Raw genomic sequence first — 12,257 nt, 5'->3', positions numbered from 1 at the left:
AATGTCAATAAATCGTTAAAAAATGATTTATACTGTTGGGTTGAAAATAATTTAAAACGACTTGAGCAGGTTGTCATAAACCTTTAATAAGTAAAGTTTGTGGGATATTCTGGTTTATTAATCAGTTTAAATAAAATATATGAAAGAAAAAGACTAAAGTTTTATTTTAGTAACTTGTAGCATTTGGACGAGACTGAATATAAATTCATAAAGAACTGGAGAAATAAAGATTTAGCAAAATCACAACATATTAATTATGAAACAAATATTTAAAACATTTATTTAAATAATACTTTTTATTATAATTTGGCACTTTTTGTCTCTTTTGTTAATAAATCTGGTGAAGTTTAGAGTTTCTCAACGTTTCCTTCATTTCTTCAGTTTACAGTAAAACTGAACTAAAGGTTTTGTAAAAAGGAAACTTCAGATTCTCCTGATTTCTCAACATGAAACCAACAATTTTACACCAATTTAAAGAAAAATCCAGAAATTAACCACATTCTTTAACTCAGTTTATCATCATCAAGCGATAAAGTTTATTTAGAAACAACACAGTTATGATCGGGTTAAACGTTTCAACACTTCATCACAAAAACAGCGGAGGACAGCAGAAACCAACACGTCCAATAAAACAGAATAAATACAAACATTAATCTGATCACGTCAACATAGAAACAAGTTCTGTACATCTGTGCAAAAATATCATCCTCAGGAGGTAAAAAGCCTCGTTCAAGTTTAAAAATAAATATTTTTCAACCTTTTTAACAGGAAGGTCTTTCTCCAATCCGCCATGTTGTTTTCATTTCATTGTTTTCTGTAAAATCTCACAACCTGCAGTGAAACCTGCCTGCATGTTGAAGTCAGAATAAAACAGTCGTGATATTAAAGGGTCGATTCGCCTCCTGGCTGAAAGTTTGGGATTAAATGTTGATAAAAACATCATCAGAAAACTTCACCTTAAAACTGAGTTTTATTTACATAAAGTAAAAAATCACTTCACGATGTGAAGCTACCAAACCCTGAAATGATTTCAGTCATGAATCTTCTGCTTCCTGATTGGTTTTCTTTATAAGAGCCGACATGTTGATGCTAACGAGCTGCGCTGCGCGGCGCTGCGCTGTTAGGAACAGTTTCTACCAAAAATCTGTCACATTAAACGTAAAACAAACATATTTAATATGTAAATATTAGGGCTGGTGTTTATGGGAAGCAAAAAAGACTAAAACTAAATTTATTGTGGTTAATCGTGCGTGAAAAAGCCTGTAGCCACATGCTAGCTGCTATAGCTACATGTTAGTTATCATGTAAGATGTTATTTATGTTGATTCTGTTTTTATTTCACTACTTAATGTTTGAAAAGCGACTTTTAAATATTTCTGTCAAACCAGACGCTGCATCGGATCTTCGATGCTACGCTAACGGTTGTTTGTTTTGTCAAATTTAGAAAAACTTTGTGCTGTTTGACAGCTAACTGCTTCTGTTTACAGAAACTCCATCCATCAGTCATCCAGCTGTTTTCATGACTGATATCTTTTATGTTTTTTCTAAAATCACTATTTAGGTTTGATACAGATTTTTGGTATTTTTCATTTTTACAACATAAATCAATAACAATTCTCCAACTGCTAGCATGCTAATGCTAACGTTTTGAAAACTCTCCGGTTGCCAGACAAGTTCTTTTTAATTTTAAATAAATTTTAAAATAAAAACAATGTAAACAGTCAGTTCAAGGAAAATATGAAAAGAATATGCTAGTTAGCCTGTAGCTAACGTTACGTCAGCTGCTGCCTGATAGCTGCCATGTTAGCTGCTGTAGTTTTTGTCATGCTAGCTGCTGTATCAGCTGCTAGTTAGCCGCTGCATTAAGCAGGTTTTCGTATTTAAGCTAAACGTGTTTAAGATGCCGGAGCTCAGACATAAATACAGAAACATCTCATTATGATGAAATTTACATTTCATTAAAACCAAAATAAATCAGAACTGGATGGGTTCATCTTTTTAACAGAGGAAATGTTCTTTTAAAATACGGCTCCTATGTTCCTGAAACATTAGAAATATTTCAGCTAGATAATCAGTTTTCAGCCACGGAGTCCATATAATGAATCTAAACGATGCTCAGATCCTGACGCTAACGCTAAGCTGTGAAAAAGTGGAATAAATACAGCTGGAGAGGAAAACTATTATTATTTTTGTATTAAAGTAATTATGCTTTTTTTCAGAGCGTCATTAAAGATCCCTCCAGGATTTTATGATTGTTTTTGTTAGTTTTTATTTTGCAGTCAATAATCAATTAGAAACATCCATCAGAAACTGAACATCAAGCAGAAGGAAGAGCTACTGCCCCCTGCAGGTGGGAGGCAGCATCATGTAAACACAAGGCTTTTGACTGTTTTTGTAGGAAATGTGCAATAAAGTCATAATTTTGTTGCAGGATCAGTTAAATTTGTGTGAATTTCCATGAAACCACATAAAACTGGAGGAACGGATTATAATCTCCATGCAGGATTCAGAAACATTTACAAAAAACTGAAGCAATATCTTATAGAGACAAAACATAAGCAGATAATTCATTTCATACAGTCAACAATGAGTTTACAGTTTAGTCTTGTTTTAAAAGATCCTCTTCAAACTGATTTAACCTCCAGTTTAAACCCAATAAAACACAAAAATCTTTAAAAACTGACAGGAATCTGAAGACAAAACTGGATTCATTGTGTATTTATTAATCTGCTTTATTCTAAAAACCAAACCCTGAAAGCCTCTATGAGGCGTTCACTTTCCACTCTAAAAAATCTGATTTAGCTCCTAATTCAAAGTATTTCCCTTCAAACCGTTCGTCTCTAAAATAAAATCTACCCGTCGTCTCAAAGTTCAGCTCAGAAAATATTTTCTGCATAAAATGAGAATAAAAAACTTTTACCTGCTGCTGTCAGAGCAGCTCAGCCACAAAACACAAACATCTGAATAAATTTACATCCATGAATATTTTCATGTTGTAGAAAAAACATGTTTTCCACCAAAACCTTTAAGGTTAAAACATTTGATCAAATTGTTGTTTTTATGATAAATGTAAACGGAGCAGAAGAAAAGAAACGTTTGTTCTTTTAAACAGAATAAAGAAACTTGTTTCTGCAGAGAAGATTTAAAATATCATAAACAAAATATGAAGAGAAAATGACAGTTTATGATGGATTTGGATGGAAACTGTTCAAAGTGAAAATATGGAAATTAAAACATTTTTACAAAGTTTTTTGTTTCCATTTTGGAAAATTGTCTTCAAACTGCAAAGTTTTTATTTTCATGTTTCTTCAGTTTTAATCCTTTAAAATGTTGAAATAAAATCTGTCAGATTTTAAAACGGCTCGTTTAAATCCCAGAACCGGTTTTAAAGAATCCCAAACCGGAAACGATCCTCAGTCGTCTGGCTCCGCCTCCGCTGCGACCCGATTGGCCGACAGTTCCTCACCTGTCCAGGTGTCGTCCCGCTCAGCAGCTGGAATTCTCGCTGCCGGGTCCAGACTTGGCGGCGGTGGTTCCGGTCGCCACGGCGATCTGGCAGCCGTTGGTGACGTGACTCATGACCTTCTGCTTGAGCTGGGCCACCTGCTGCCGCAGCATGGCGGCGGTGGACGCCAGGTCCGAGTTCTGGTTCTTCAGGACCTTCACCTTCTCCTCCAGGCGGGAGATCCGCTCCAGCTTCCGCTTGCGGCACTTGGACGCGGCGATGCGGTTGCGCAGCTTCTTGCGTTCGGCTTTGATTCGCTCCTGCGTCTCCAGGTCGATGGGGGACAGGGACGGCGGGGACGCGGGGTCGCCGGGCGGGTGGGGGACCTCAGGGACGGTCTGGGGGGCGTCCGGGCCGCGGCCGTGGCTCTGCGGCCCGCCGCCGTACGCCATCTGCCCCCCGGGGTAGGACATCTGCCCCGGGGTGAAGCTGCTCAGGTTGGTGTAGACGGGCATGTCTCCGCCGGACATCAGGTTCCTCTGGTAGGACGCAGGCGGGGACACGTGTCCGCCGCCCACCAGCTGGTTCTGCTTGTGCAGGTCGGCCAGCGCCTTGACGAAGCCGTCGGCGAAGCCCTCCTGCTCGTTGGTGGCGGGGCTGCGGTACAGGAAGGGGTTGGCGGCGCTGGAGGCGGGGCTTGTGGACACCAGGCCCTGATTGGACTGGATGATCAGGTGCTCCAGGTCCGGGGACGCCAGCTTCAGCAGGTTCATGTCCGCCGCCGCGGACGAAGAGCCGGGCGCCATGAGGGCGCTGCTGCCGGGAAGGCCCAGGTTGCCATGGTTACCGCTCCTTCCTGCCGCGGCGTTGCCTCCGCCCAGGAAGTGGTGGCCGCCGCCCAGGGACGCCGCCTTCTTGCTCATCAGCATCTTCCCGCCCGGGTAGCGCTCGTACTCGGCCACCTGGCTGAAGCTGGGCGCGGCCGGCGCGTCGTCGTGGTAGAACGGAGTCTCCATGGCAACCGTCACGGACAGGGAGAGGTCAGAGGGGAGAGCCGCATAATCCGATTAACCTGAACGTCTCAGCAGATCCAGTGACGTCTGCAGCCGCAGGATGAAGAGCTGCAGAGGAAACGGAACCGTCATCAGCAGAACCAACAGAACCAACAGAACTGTCATCAGCAGAACCAACAGAACCAACAGAACCAACAGAACTGTCATCAGCAGAACCAACAGAACCAACAGAACTGTCATCAGCAGAACCAACAGAACCAACGGAACCAACAGAACCGTCACCAACGGAACCAACAGAACCAACGGAACCGTCACCAACAGAACCAACAGAACCAACGGAACCAACAGAACCGTCACCAACAGAACCAACAGAACCAACAGAACCAACGGAACCAACAGAACCGTCACCAACGGAACCAACAGAACCAACGGAACCGTCACCAACAGAACCAACAGAACCGTCCCCTAATCGTTCCCTGAAATCCTGGTTTTTCTTTTTCTGCTACAGGCCATCATTACAGAAATGTAACTTCATTCATTATTATTCTGTAATTTAACCATCTAATCAACACATTTGTTGCTAACAGGAAGTAGCGGTTGCTAAGCAGCATGAACATGTCTGGCGCCTCTGGTAGAGGATTAGCAGAACTAGCTAACAACTGAAGCATCATCTCTGCTCCTGGATGTTGAGCTGTTAGCATGTCAGTCTGCAGTCAGAGGCCTCTGCACATTCACTGTGACACTGACTGCTACTGGATTCCTAAAGGATCCTGAATTGGATCAAACATTTTCACATTAAATCAGTTTCTTCCATCCCATAATGAGCTGCGGCGACGGACTCGGCTCCGCTTTGTTTCCTGAAACATCAGATTCTTCTGAAGCGCTGATGAAACGCAGAGATTTCACTGGCGCTTCCTGTCTGGACCACAGCGCCGAGCCCGTCCAGAACCAGGAGGAGGAATCCAGGAAAACCCAGGAAAACCAAGGAGGAGCCATGAATCCCTTCTGACTTTCACCTGCTCTCCTCTGTGACCGAGATGGACGGATGAAAATATTCTGAAATGTGCGGCTGGCATTTATTTTAATATTTGGATAACGAGCCGTCGTTAGCAAAGCCTTAAAAAATAAAACTAAATAACTGAGAAACTTTGTCATTTTTCTGTGATAGAAATAATGATAAACTGAAAAAAACCAAAATAAAATCTGTAAAGTGTGGCATGCATTTATACTCAGCTTTTACTCTGATGCCCCCAAATAAAATCTAGTGCAAAAAGTAAATTAAACGTTTAGCGTGGAGGTAGCTGATCTGTTAAAAAAAAGAAAAAGGTCTTAACATCCAGCCAGAGGTATTGTTGGATGTCTGAGAGCTGATTCATGTGACGGCCTAGTCAAAGTCCGGACCTAAATCTGTAGAAAGATTTTAAAACTGATGTTCTCCCTCAAACCCGACTGGATGAAAATGTTTCAAATTAAAGATTCAGACTGTAGAAGTTTAAAGCTGACTAAATATAAATGTACTCCACACTTTTCAGAGTTTATTTGTAAAAATTGTTGAGAACTATTTTAAATATTTTCCTTCTGTTTGATGATTATTTTTACAAACTGAAGTTAGAAAAAAGATAAAAAGTTAAAATGTAAATAAAGTTTCTGTTTGATCAGAAAAAATCAAAACAAATGAATCTCTAACGGATCATCACGTGATTTTATTATAAAGACAATAAAAAAGGTGAAAAATCAGTCATTTAAAGGCCATCATTACTGATCGGTGCCCTCTAGTGGACAGACGAGGCAACAGCAGCTGAACGCTCTCGGGTCCGAACCGAACTCTTTCTGAACGACGTTTCTGTTTAATTGACTTTATATTTAAAATAAAAAGTGATTTACTTTGATAATCAGAGTCAAATACAGTAAATATGATCAATAAACGAGTCACTGAAGCGACATTTAAAGATGTTTCTACATTAAATACAAGAAAAACACCAAATAATCTGAATGAAACTGTTAAATGTTTCAGTTTCTGGTTAAAACATGAATAATAAATTAAAATCAGCGACACAAATAATCCACTATGGATTAAATAAACCTGCGTTTCTCTCTCCTCATTAATAAACGCTCAAGTTGCCTGAAGTTCAGAGGCACCGACACCGACCGCGTCATCATCCGGACTCACCTGCAGAACCTCCGCGGGCCGCCGAACCGGTACCGGAGCAGAAAAAACCCCGGAGAGACGAAAGAGAAGAGAGGAGAGGAGGGAGCCGGAATAATGTTTGATAATCTGGGAGAGAGAGAGAGAGAAAGAGAGAGAGAGAGAGAGAGAGCGGGGTGAGTCAGAGTCAGAGTGAACACACACACACACACACACACACTCCCAGCGTGACTCACCATGATGTTTTCTCCTCATTTACACATTTATAGTGAAGTTCAGGTTAAATGTCAGATTTTCTCTCTCAGCCTGAAAATGAACTAAAATATCATCAGAATCGTTTTAATGGTTCTACTGGGTTCATTAAAACCCAGAAGTTCTGCTTTGATCCACGACCCGCTGGAGGAGCGTTCACGCATTTCAGCGGAAAGTTGAGTGGAGGGAAAAAGTGTTTTAGAAGAAGGGATGACTTCAGCTGGAGTCACAGCTTTAAGAGACATGAAAACACAGATGAAGCTACAACCGAACCAGAACCTTCTGAACCAGAACCAGACTGTTGCTCAGCCCAAACGTCTCTTTCCAAAAGGTTTTTTAGATTTTATTCATGAATCGAGACTCAGAGTCTGGAGGAAGAGCAGAGAAGCTTCAGTCACCGTGTGACCTGCTGGTTCTGGTCCACTGGGCTTTCTGAAGCCTAGTGGACCAGAACATTTTAGAGCTTTACCAAACCCTCTGAGCAACCTGTTCCCCTCCTGGCCTGTGGGGGCGCTGCACCAAGAACCACTGAAGGAAACGACACAAAAACCTCTGAAGACACTGAGAGCAACTTCCTTCTTCACCAGATGGAAACAAGATGGAGGCGCCAGATTTTTCTCTTTAGTCTTTGGCTGAAGACCAGGAGCCATTTCTGCTGCTAGCGCTAGGCTAACAAGTTAGCTTTGGTTGTATTTACCCAGAATGCCCTGCGCTGTAGTCCATTTTGGAACCAGAGTTCTCTTCAGACGAACTCAGACTGAGGTTTGTAAACAGGTCAGAGTTCAGTTAGCGTTCACACCAGAACCGGACTTTCTAGATAAACAGACTGGAGTTCCTTTCCAGTTCTGGGAACTCCAGTTTCCATGGATCCTCTGAACCGGACAGAACTGGACAGAACCGGACAGGACCAGGTCTGGACCAGAATCTGATCCTGTTTGTCGCTAAATGATTAGCTTCAGAGAAGGAAGTCTGAAAACGACTGTGTGTGTTTGGTTCTGTCACAGCCGGAGTTACTGTAGCTGTAGGTGGAGCAGCAGAACACACACTCACACACACACACACACACACACACACACACACACACACCCACACACACACACACACACACACACACACACACACACACACACACACACACCCACACCTTCACACACACACACCCACACCCACACACACACACACACACACACACCCACACCCACACACACACCCCCACACACCCCCACACCTTCACACACACACACACACACACACACACACACACACCGCGGGCTCACAGCCAGTCCACAGGCGATGACTGATGGAACAAGTGAAGCCAACAGAACTGTTCTGTTCTGGTATTTTAACGATGTTTTTATAAACACACTGAAACGATTCATACAGTTAACATTAGGTCTGGACTTTGACTAGGCCACTCTACCAAATGAACCTGCTTTTTTATAACAGTGTTAGCTCAGTGTTAGCTCCCAGACGATGCTACAAAAACTTTAGATTGTTTTTATTCAATAATTTAATAATTATATTAATTTGCTAAACCTGATTGTCTGATTTTAGTTCTTTATGAAGTTTCTCCCACAGCAGCAGGACGGATGACTCGTCAGCCATTTTACGCTATGCTAGCTGTGTTAGCTATGCTAACTGTGTTAGCTTAATAATAAATGTGACTGCAGATGATCAGAAATTGGAGCATCAGATATAAAATTCACTCAGTTATTTTATTGCATATTCACTAATAGTTTTAAAACAGATTTGATTTTACAATAAAAATGATTTAAATCTTTTTTACTGCAGGTTTTCTTCCAGGATTGTTCTGGATTCAGGTTCCACTTTCCTCCACCTGAGCTGCGGCTCTCTGCAGCTCCTCCAGACTCAACATGACCTCATTTTGATTTTAGTTTATTTCACTTTCAACTTTAATCTGCAGGAAATTCAGGATTTTTTCTGGTGGATTGTTTCATTCTTCTGAATTTGATCACTTCTACAAAAATTAGGCCAAATTATTCTGATTTATTTTTCCTCCACACTTCATTTTTACTTCCGCCTCGTTAGTAAAACCGTTTCCGGGAGCGAAGATGCTTCAGGTTCTGACCGCTTGGTTTTCCTCTGGGAAGCTGAAAGCCTCAAACATCTGAAAGTCATCAGCGGCGGTGACGTCACCGCGGCCAGCGGGCGGTGACGTCACGTCGAGCGGCTCGTGGCGCGAGGAGAGTTCAGGCTTTGAGAACAAACATCCAAACACAAAGTGGTTTCCATCTGAAAGCTGGATCGGAACCAGGAGGGAAAACCGAGAGCTGCTCAGAAGAGGAGGAGGAAGAGGAGGAGGAGGAAGAGGAGGAGGAGGAAGAGGAAGATGAAGCGCCTCCTCTACAAACATTTCATTAAAATCCAGAATGTTCTGAACATGTTTCTATTTTTCTGCTTCTAAATCATTTAATTTAATTTAAAATCATTTATTTATCCCGAACATCAAATAAAATAAAGTTTTCTCTCAGAGCTGTTGATTTGATGCTGCTGGCCAGAAGGATCTCCAGCAGCAGTCAGTCCTGCAACGAGTCTGAAGAGGCCTCTGACTGAAGACTAATGCTAACATGCTAGCAGCTTCTGATCCAAGCTGCTAATCCAGCTCCTTTGCTTTTGCTGCTCCTGTTAAAATGCTGTTTGGTCAGAGATGCTGGAGGGAGAAAACGCTCCGGACTTCCTCCTGCTCTGGGATTTGGGGTCAAAGTTCAAGTATTCAGTTAGATTTTGAGATGCTAACCAGCCGCTCCTAGTTGTAAAAAAAAAAAAAAGAAAGAAAGAAAAAGAAATGAAACTCTGCAGAAGTAGCAGATGCTAAGGACCCCGATATAGAACTAGCTGTCCTAGCTGTTGCCTGACCCAATATTATCAATCATCTATGAGCTCTAGTGGGGATTCAGAACCCCTCGTTGCCACGGTTACGCATCATAGTAAATGCATCTGAAGTAAAGAAACAAACAAAAAAAAGAGAAAACCTTCTTCCATCGGGTCAGAACCAGAACCAGAACCTTTATAATAAAAACCACATGATGTTAAAACAGATTTAGATCCAAATAATTCGCTGCTGTTTTTCTTACATTTAATCAAAGTTCAAAATATTATAAATTAACTTTTAGCAAATTTTTGGAGTGTAATTCAAATGTTAAAATATCTCAAAGGTAGGGGGCGCTGTGGTGGCGCAGAGGTTCAGCACATCCCACATATGGAGGCCTTGGTCGTCGATGTGGCCGTCGCAGGTTCGATTCCCGGCTTGACGACCTTTAACCTCTTTCCTGTCCATTAACTATCAGATAAAAACCAACAAAACCTTAAAGATGATTGTTAAACAGGAGCTGAATGTATTTAATATTTTTATTCTAGTTGGGTAAAAAATCATTAATATTTTGCTTCTCACTCCAGAAAGGAGAAAAAAATGTGATTTAGTTCTGATTTATGATAATTATTTAATTTATTCAAGTTTACAGATCCAGTCAGAAACACAAACTGTTTAATTTCTGAAAAATACAAACACAAAAAACTGTTAAATTCAATCTGTTGATTCATTTTATAATTCATTTGTTTAATACATTTTTAAAATTCTACAAAAACCTAAAGCTGTTTTAGTGTTTATTTGGCAAAACATAAAAAAGAGAAAAGAAAAGAAACTTTCTGTAGCTCTGGCGCCCCCTGCTGGTCACTCTGCGTCATCACCAGCTGCTCAGAAAAAACCAGCAGGGTTTATTTACAGCAAAAATCATTCACACAGATTTAATATCTACAAACATTTCAACTTTAAGTGTCGTTGAATTTAAGTTGCTTTAAAAAACTAGCAGCAGAAAAATCTGTCCAAGTCCTAGTCCAAGTCTTCCAGCTCCCAGACATTTAAAATAGCAGCACAGCAGGAAGCATCTCAGCCTGTTCTGTTTGCATCAAAAATATTACAATCTTTTATTTATGAACAACAAAAAGAAGATGGAAAGGTTCATCAAGTCTTCAAGTTCTGACTGGAACCAGAATCAGAACCGGTTCAAATGTTTCCTGAACATCTGAAACATTTAAAGTTTTTTATATTCAGGATGTTTTCAAATGTAATTTAGGAATGTAAATGGAAGGAAACTAGCTTGGAGGCTACATACTAGCATATAGGCTACATACTAGCTTGTAGTATGTAGCCGATCGGCCGATCGGAGCTGTGGCCGCAAGGTTGTCGGTGCCTGTCGCGGCGGCAACCCTCGAACCCGTTGGTGGACACCTTCGGTGAGGGATGCCGTCAGGCTGAAGAAGGAGTCCTATCGAGCCTTTTTGGCCTGTGGGACTCCGGAAGCAGCTGATGGGTACCGGCGGGCGAAGCGGCATGCGGCTCGGGCGGTTGCTGAGGCAAAAACTCGGGTGTGGGAGGAGTTTGGAGAGGCCATGGAGAAAGACTTCAGTACGGCTTCGAGGCGATTCTGGTCCACCATCCGGCGTCTCAGGGGGGGGAAGCGGTGCAGCACCAACACTGTTTATAGTGGGGATGGTGTGCTGCTGACCTCTACTCGGGACGTTGTGGTCCGGTGGGCAGAGTACTTCGAAGACCTCCTCAATCCCACCAACATGCCTTCCACTGAGGAAGCGGAGCCTGGGGACTCTGGGTTGGGCTCTCCAATCTCTGGAGGCGAGGTCGCCGAGGTGGTTAAAAAGCTCCGCGGTGGCAAGGCCCCGGGGGTGGATGAGATCCGCCCGGAGTTCCTTAAGGCTCTGGATGTTGTAGGGTTGTGTTGGTTGACGCGACTCTGCAATATCGCATGGACATCGGGGGCAGTTCCCCTGGATTGGCAGACTGGGGTGGTGGTCCCCCTGTTCAAAAAGGGGGACCGGAGGGTGTGCTCCAATTATAGAGGGGTCACACTCTTAAGCCTCCCTGGCAAGGTCTATTCAGGGGTCCTGGAGAGGAGGGTCCGTCGGATACTCGAACCTCGGATTCAGGAAGAGCAGTGTGGTTTTCGTCCTGGTCGTGGAACACTGGACCAGCTCTACACCCTCAGCAGGGTCCTGGAGGGTGCATGGGAGTTCGCCCAACCAGTCTACATGTGTTTTGTGGACTTGGAGAAGGCGTTCGACTGTGTCCCTCGGGGAGCCCTGTGGGGGGTTCTCCGGGAGTATGGGGTACCGGGCCCTTTGATACGGGCTGTCAGGTCCCTGTATGACCGGTGTCAGAGTCTGGTCCGCATTGCCGGCAGTAAGTCGGGCTCGTTTCCGGTGAGAGTTGGACTCCGCCAGGGCTGCCCTTTGTCACCGATTCTGTTCATCACTTTCATGGACAGAATTTCTAGGCGCAGCCAAGGTGTTGAGGGGATCCGATTTGGTGGTCTCAGGATCTCGTCTCTGCTTTTTGCAGACGATGTGGTCCTTTTGGCTTCATCAG

General features: G+C 43.0%; 1 protein-coding gene across 1 annotated transcript; it reads right to left on the bottom strand.

The window, feature by feature from the left end:
- Positions 1-508: 508 nt before the first annotated feature.
- Positions 509-6,735, bottom strand: june (JunE proto-oncogene, AP-1 transcription factor subunit). Its single transcript, XM_028025758.1, has 2 exons — positions 6,629-6,735; positions 509-4,566 (listed from the first exon to the last, which is right to left on the bottom strand). Exon 2 carries the CDS (start codon positions 4,459-4,461, stop codon positions 3,487-3,489), a length of 975 nt encoding a protein of 324 aa, XP_027881559.1. The 5' UTR covers positions 4,462-4,566; positions 6,629-6,735; the 3' UTR covers positions 509-3,486.
- Positions 6,736-12,257: the final 5,522 nt, after the last annotated feature.

This window comes from Xiphophorus couchianus, chromosome 8, assembly GCF_001444195.1.
Source record: "Xiphophorus couchianus chromosome 8, X_couchianus-1.0, whole genome shotgun sequence".
NCBI classification, from domain to species: Eukaryota; Metazoa; Chordata; class Actinopteri; order Cyprinodontiformes; family Poeciliidae; genus Xiphophorus; species Xiphophorus couchianus.
Note: the sequence above shows the minus strand (reverse complement) of the source record. Positions and strands in the feature narration are given on the sequence as shown.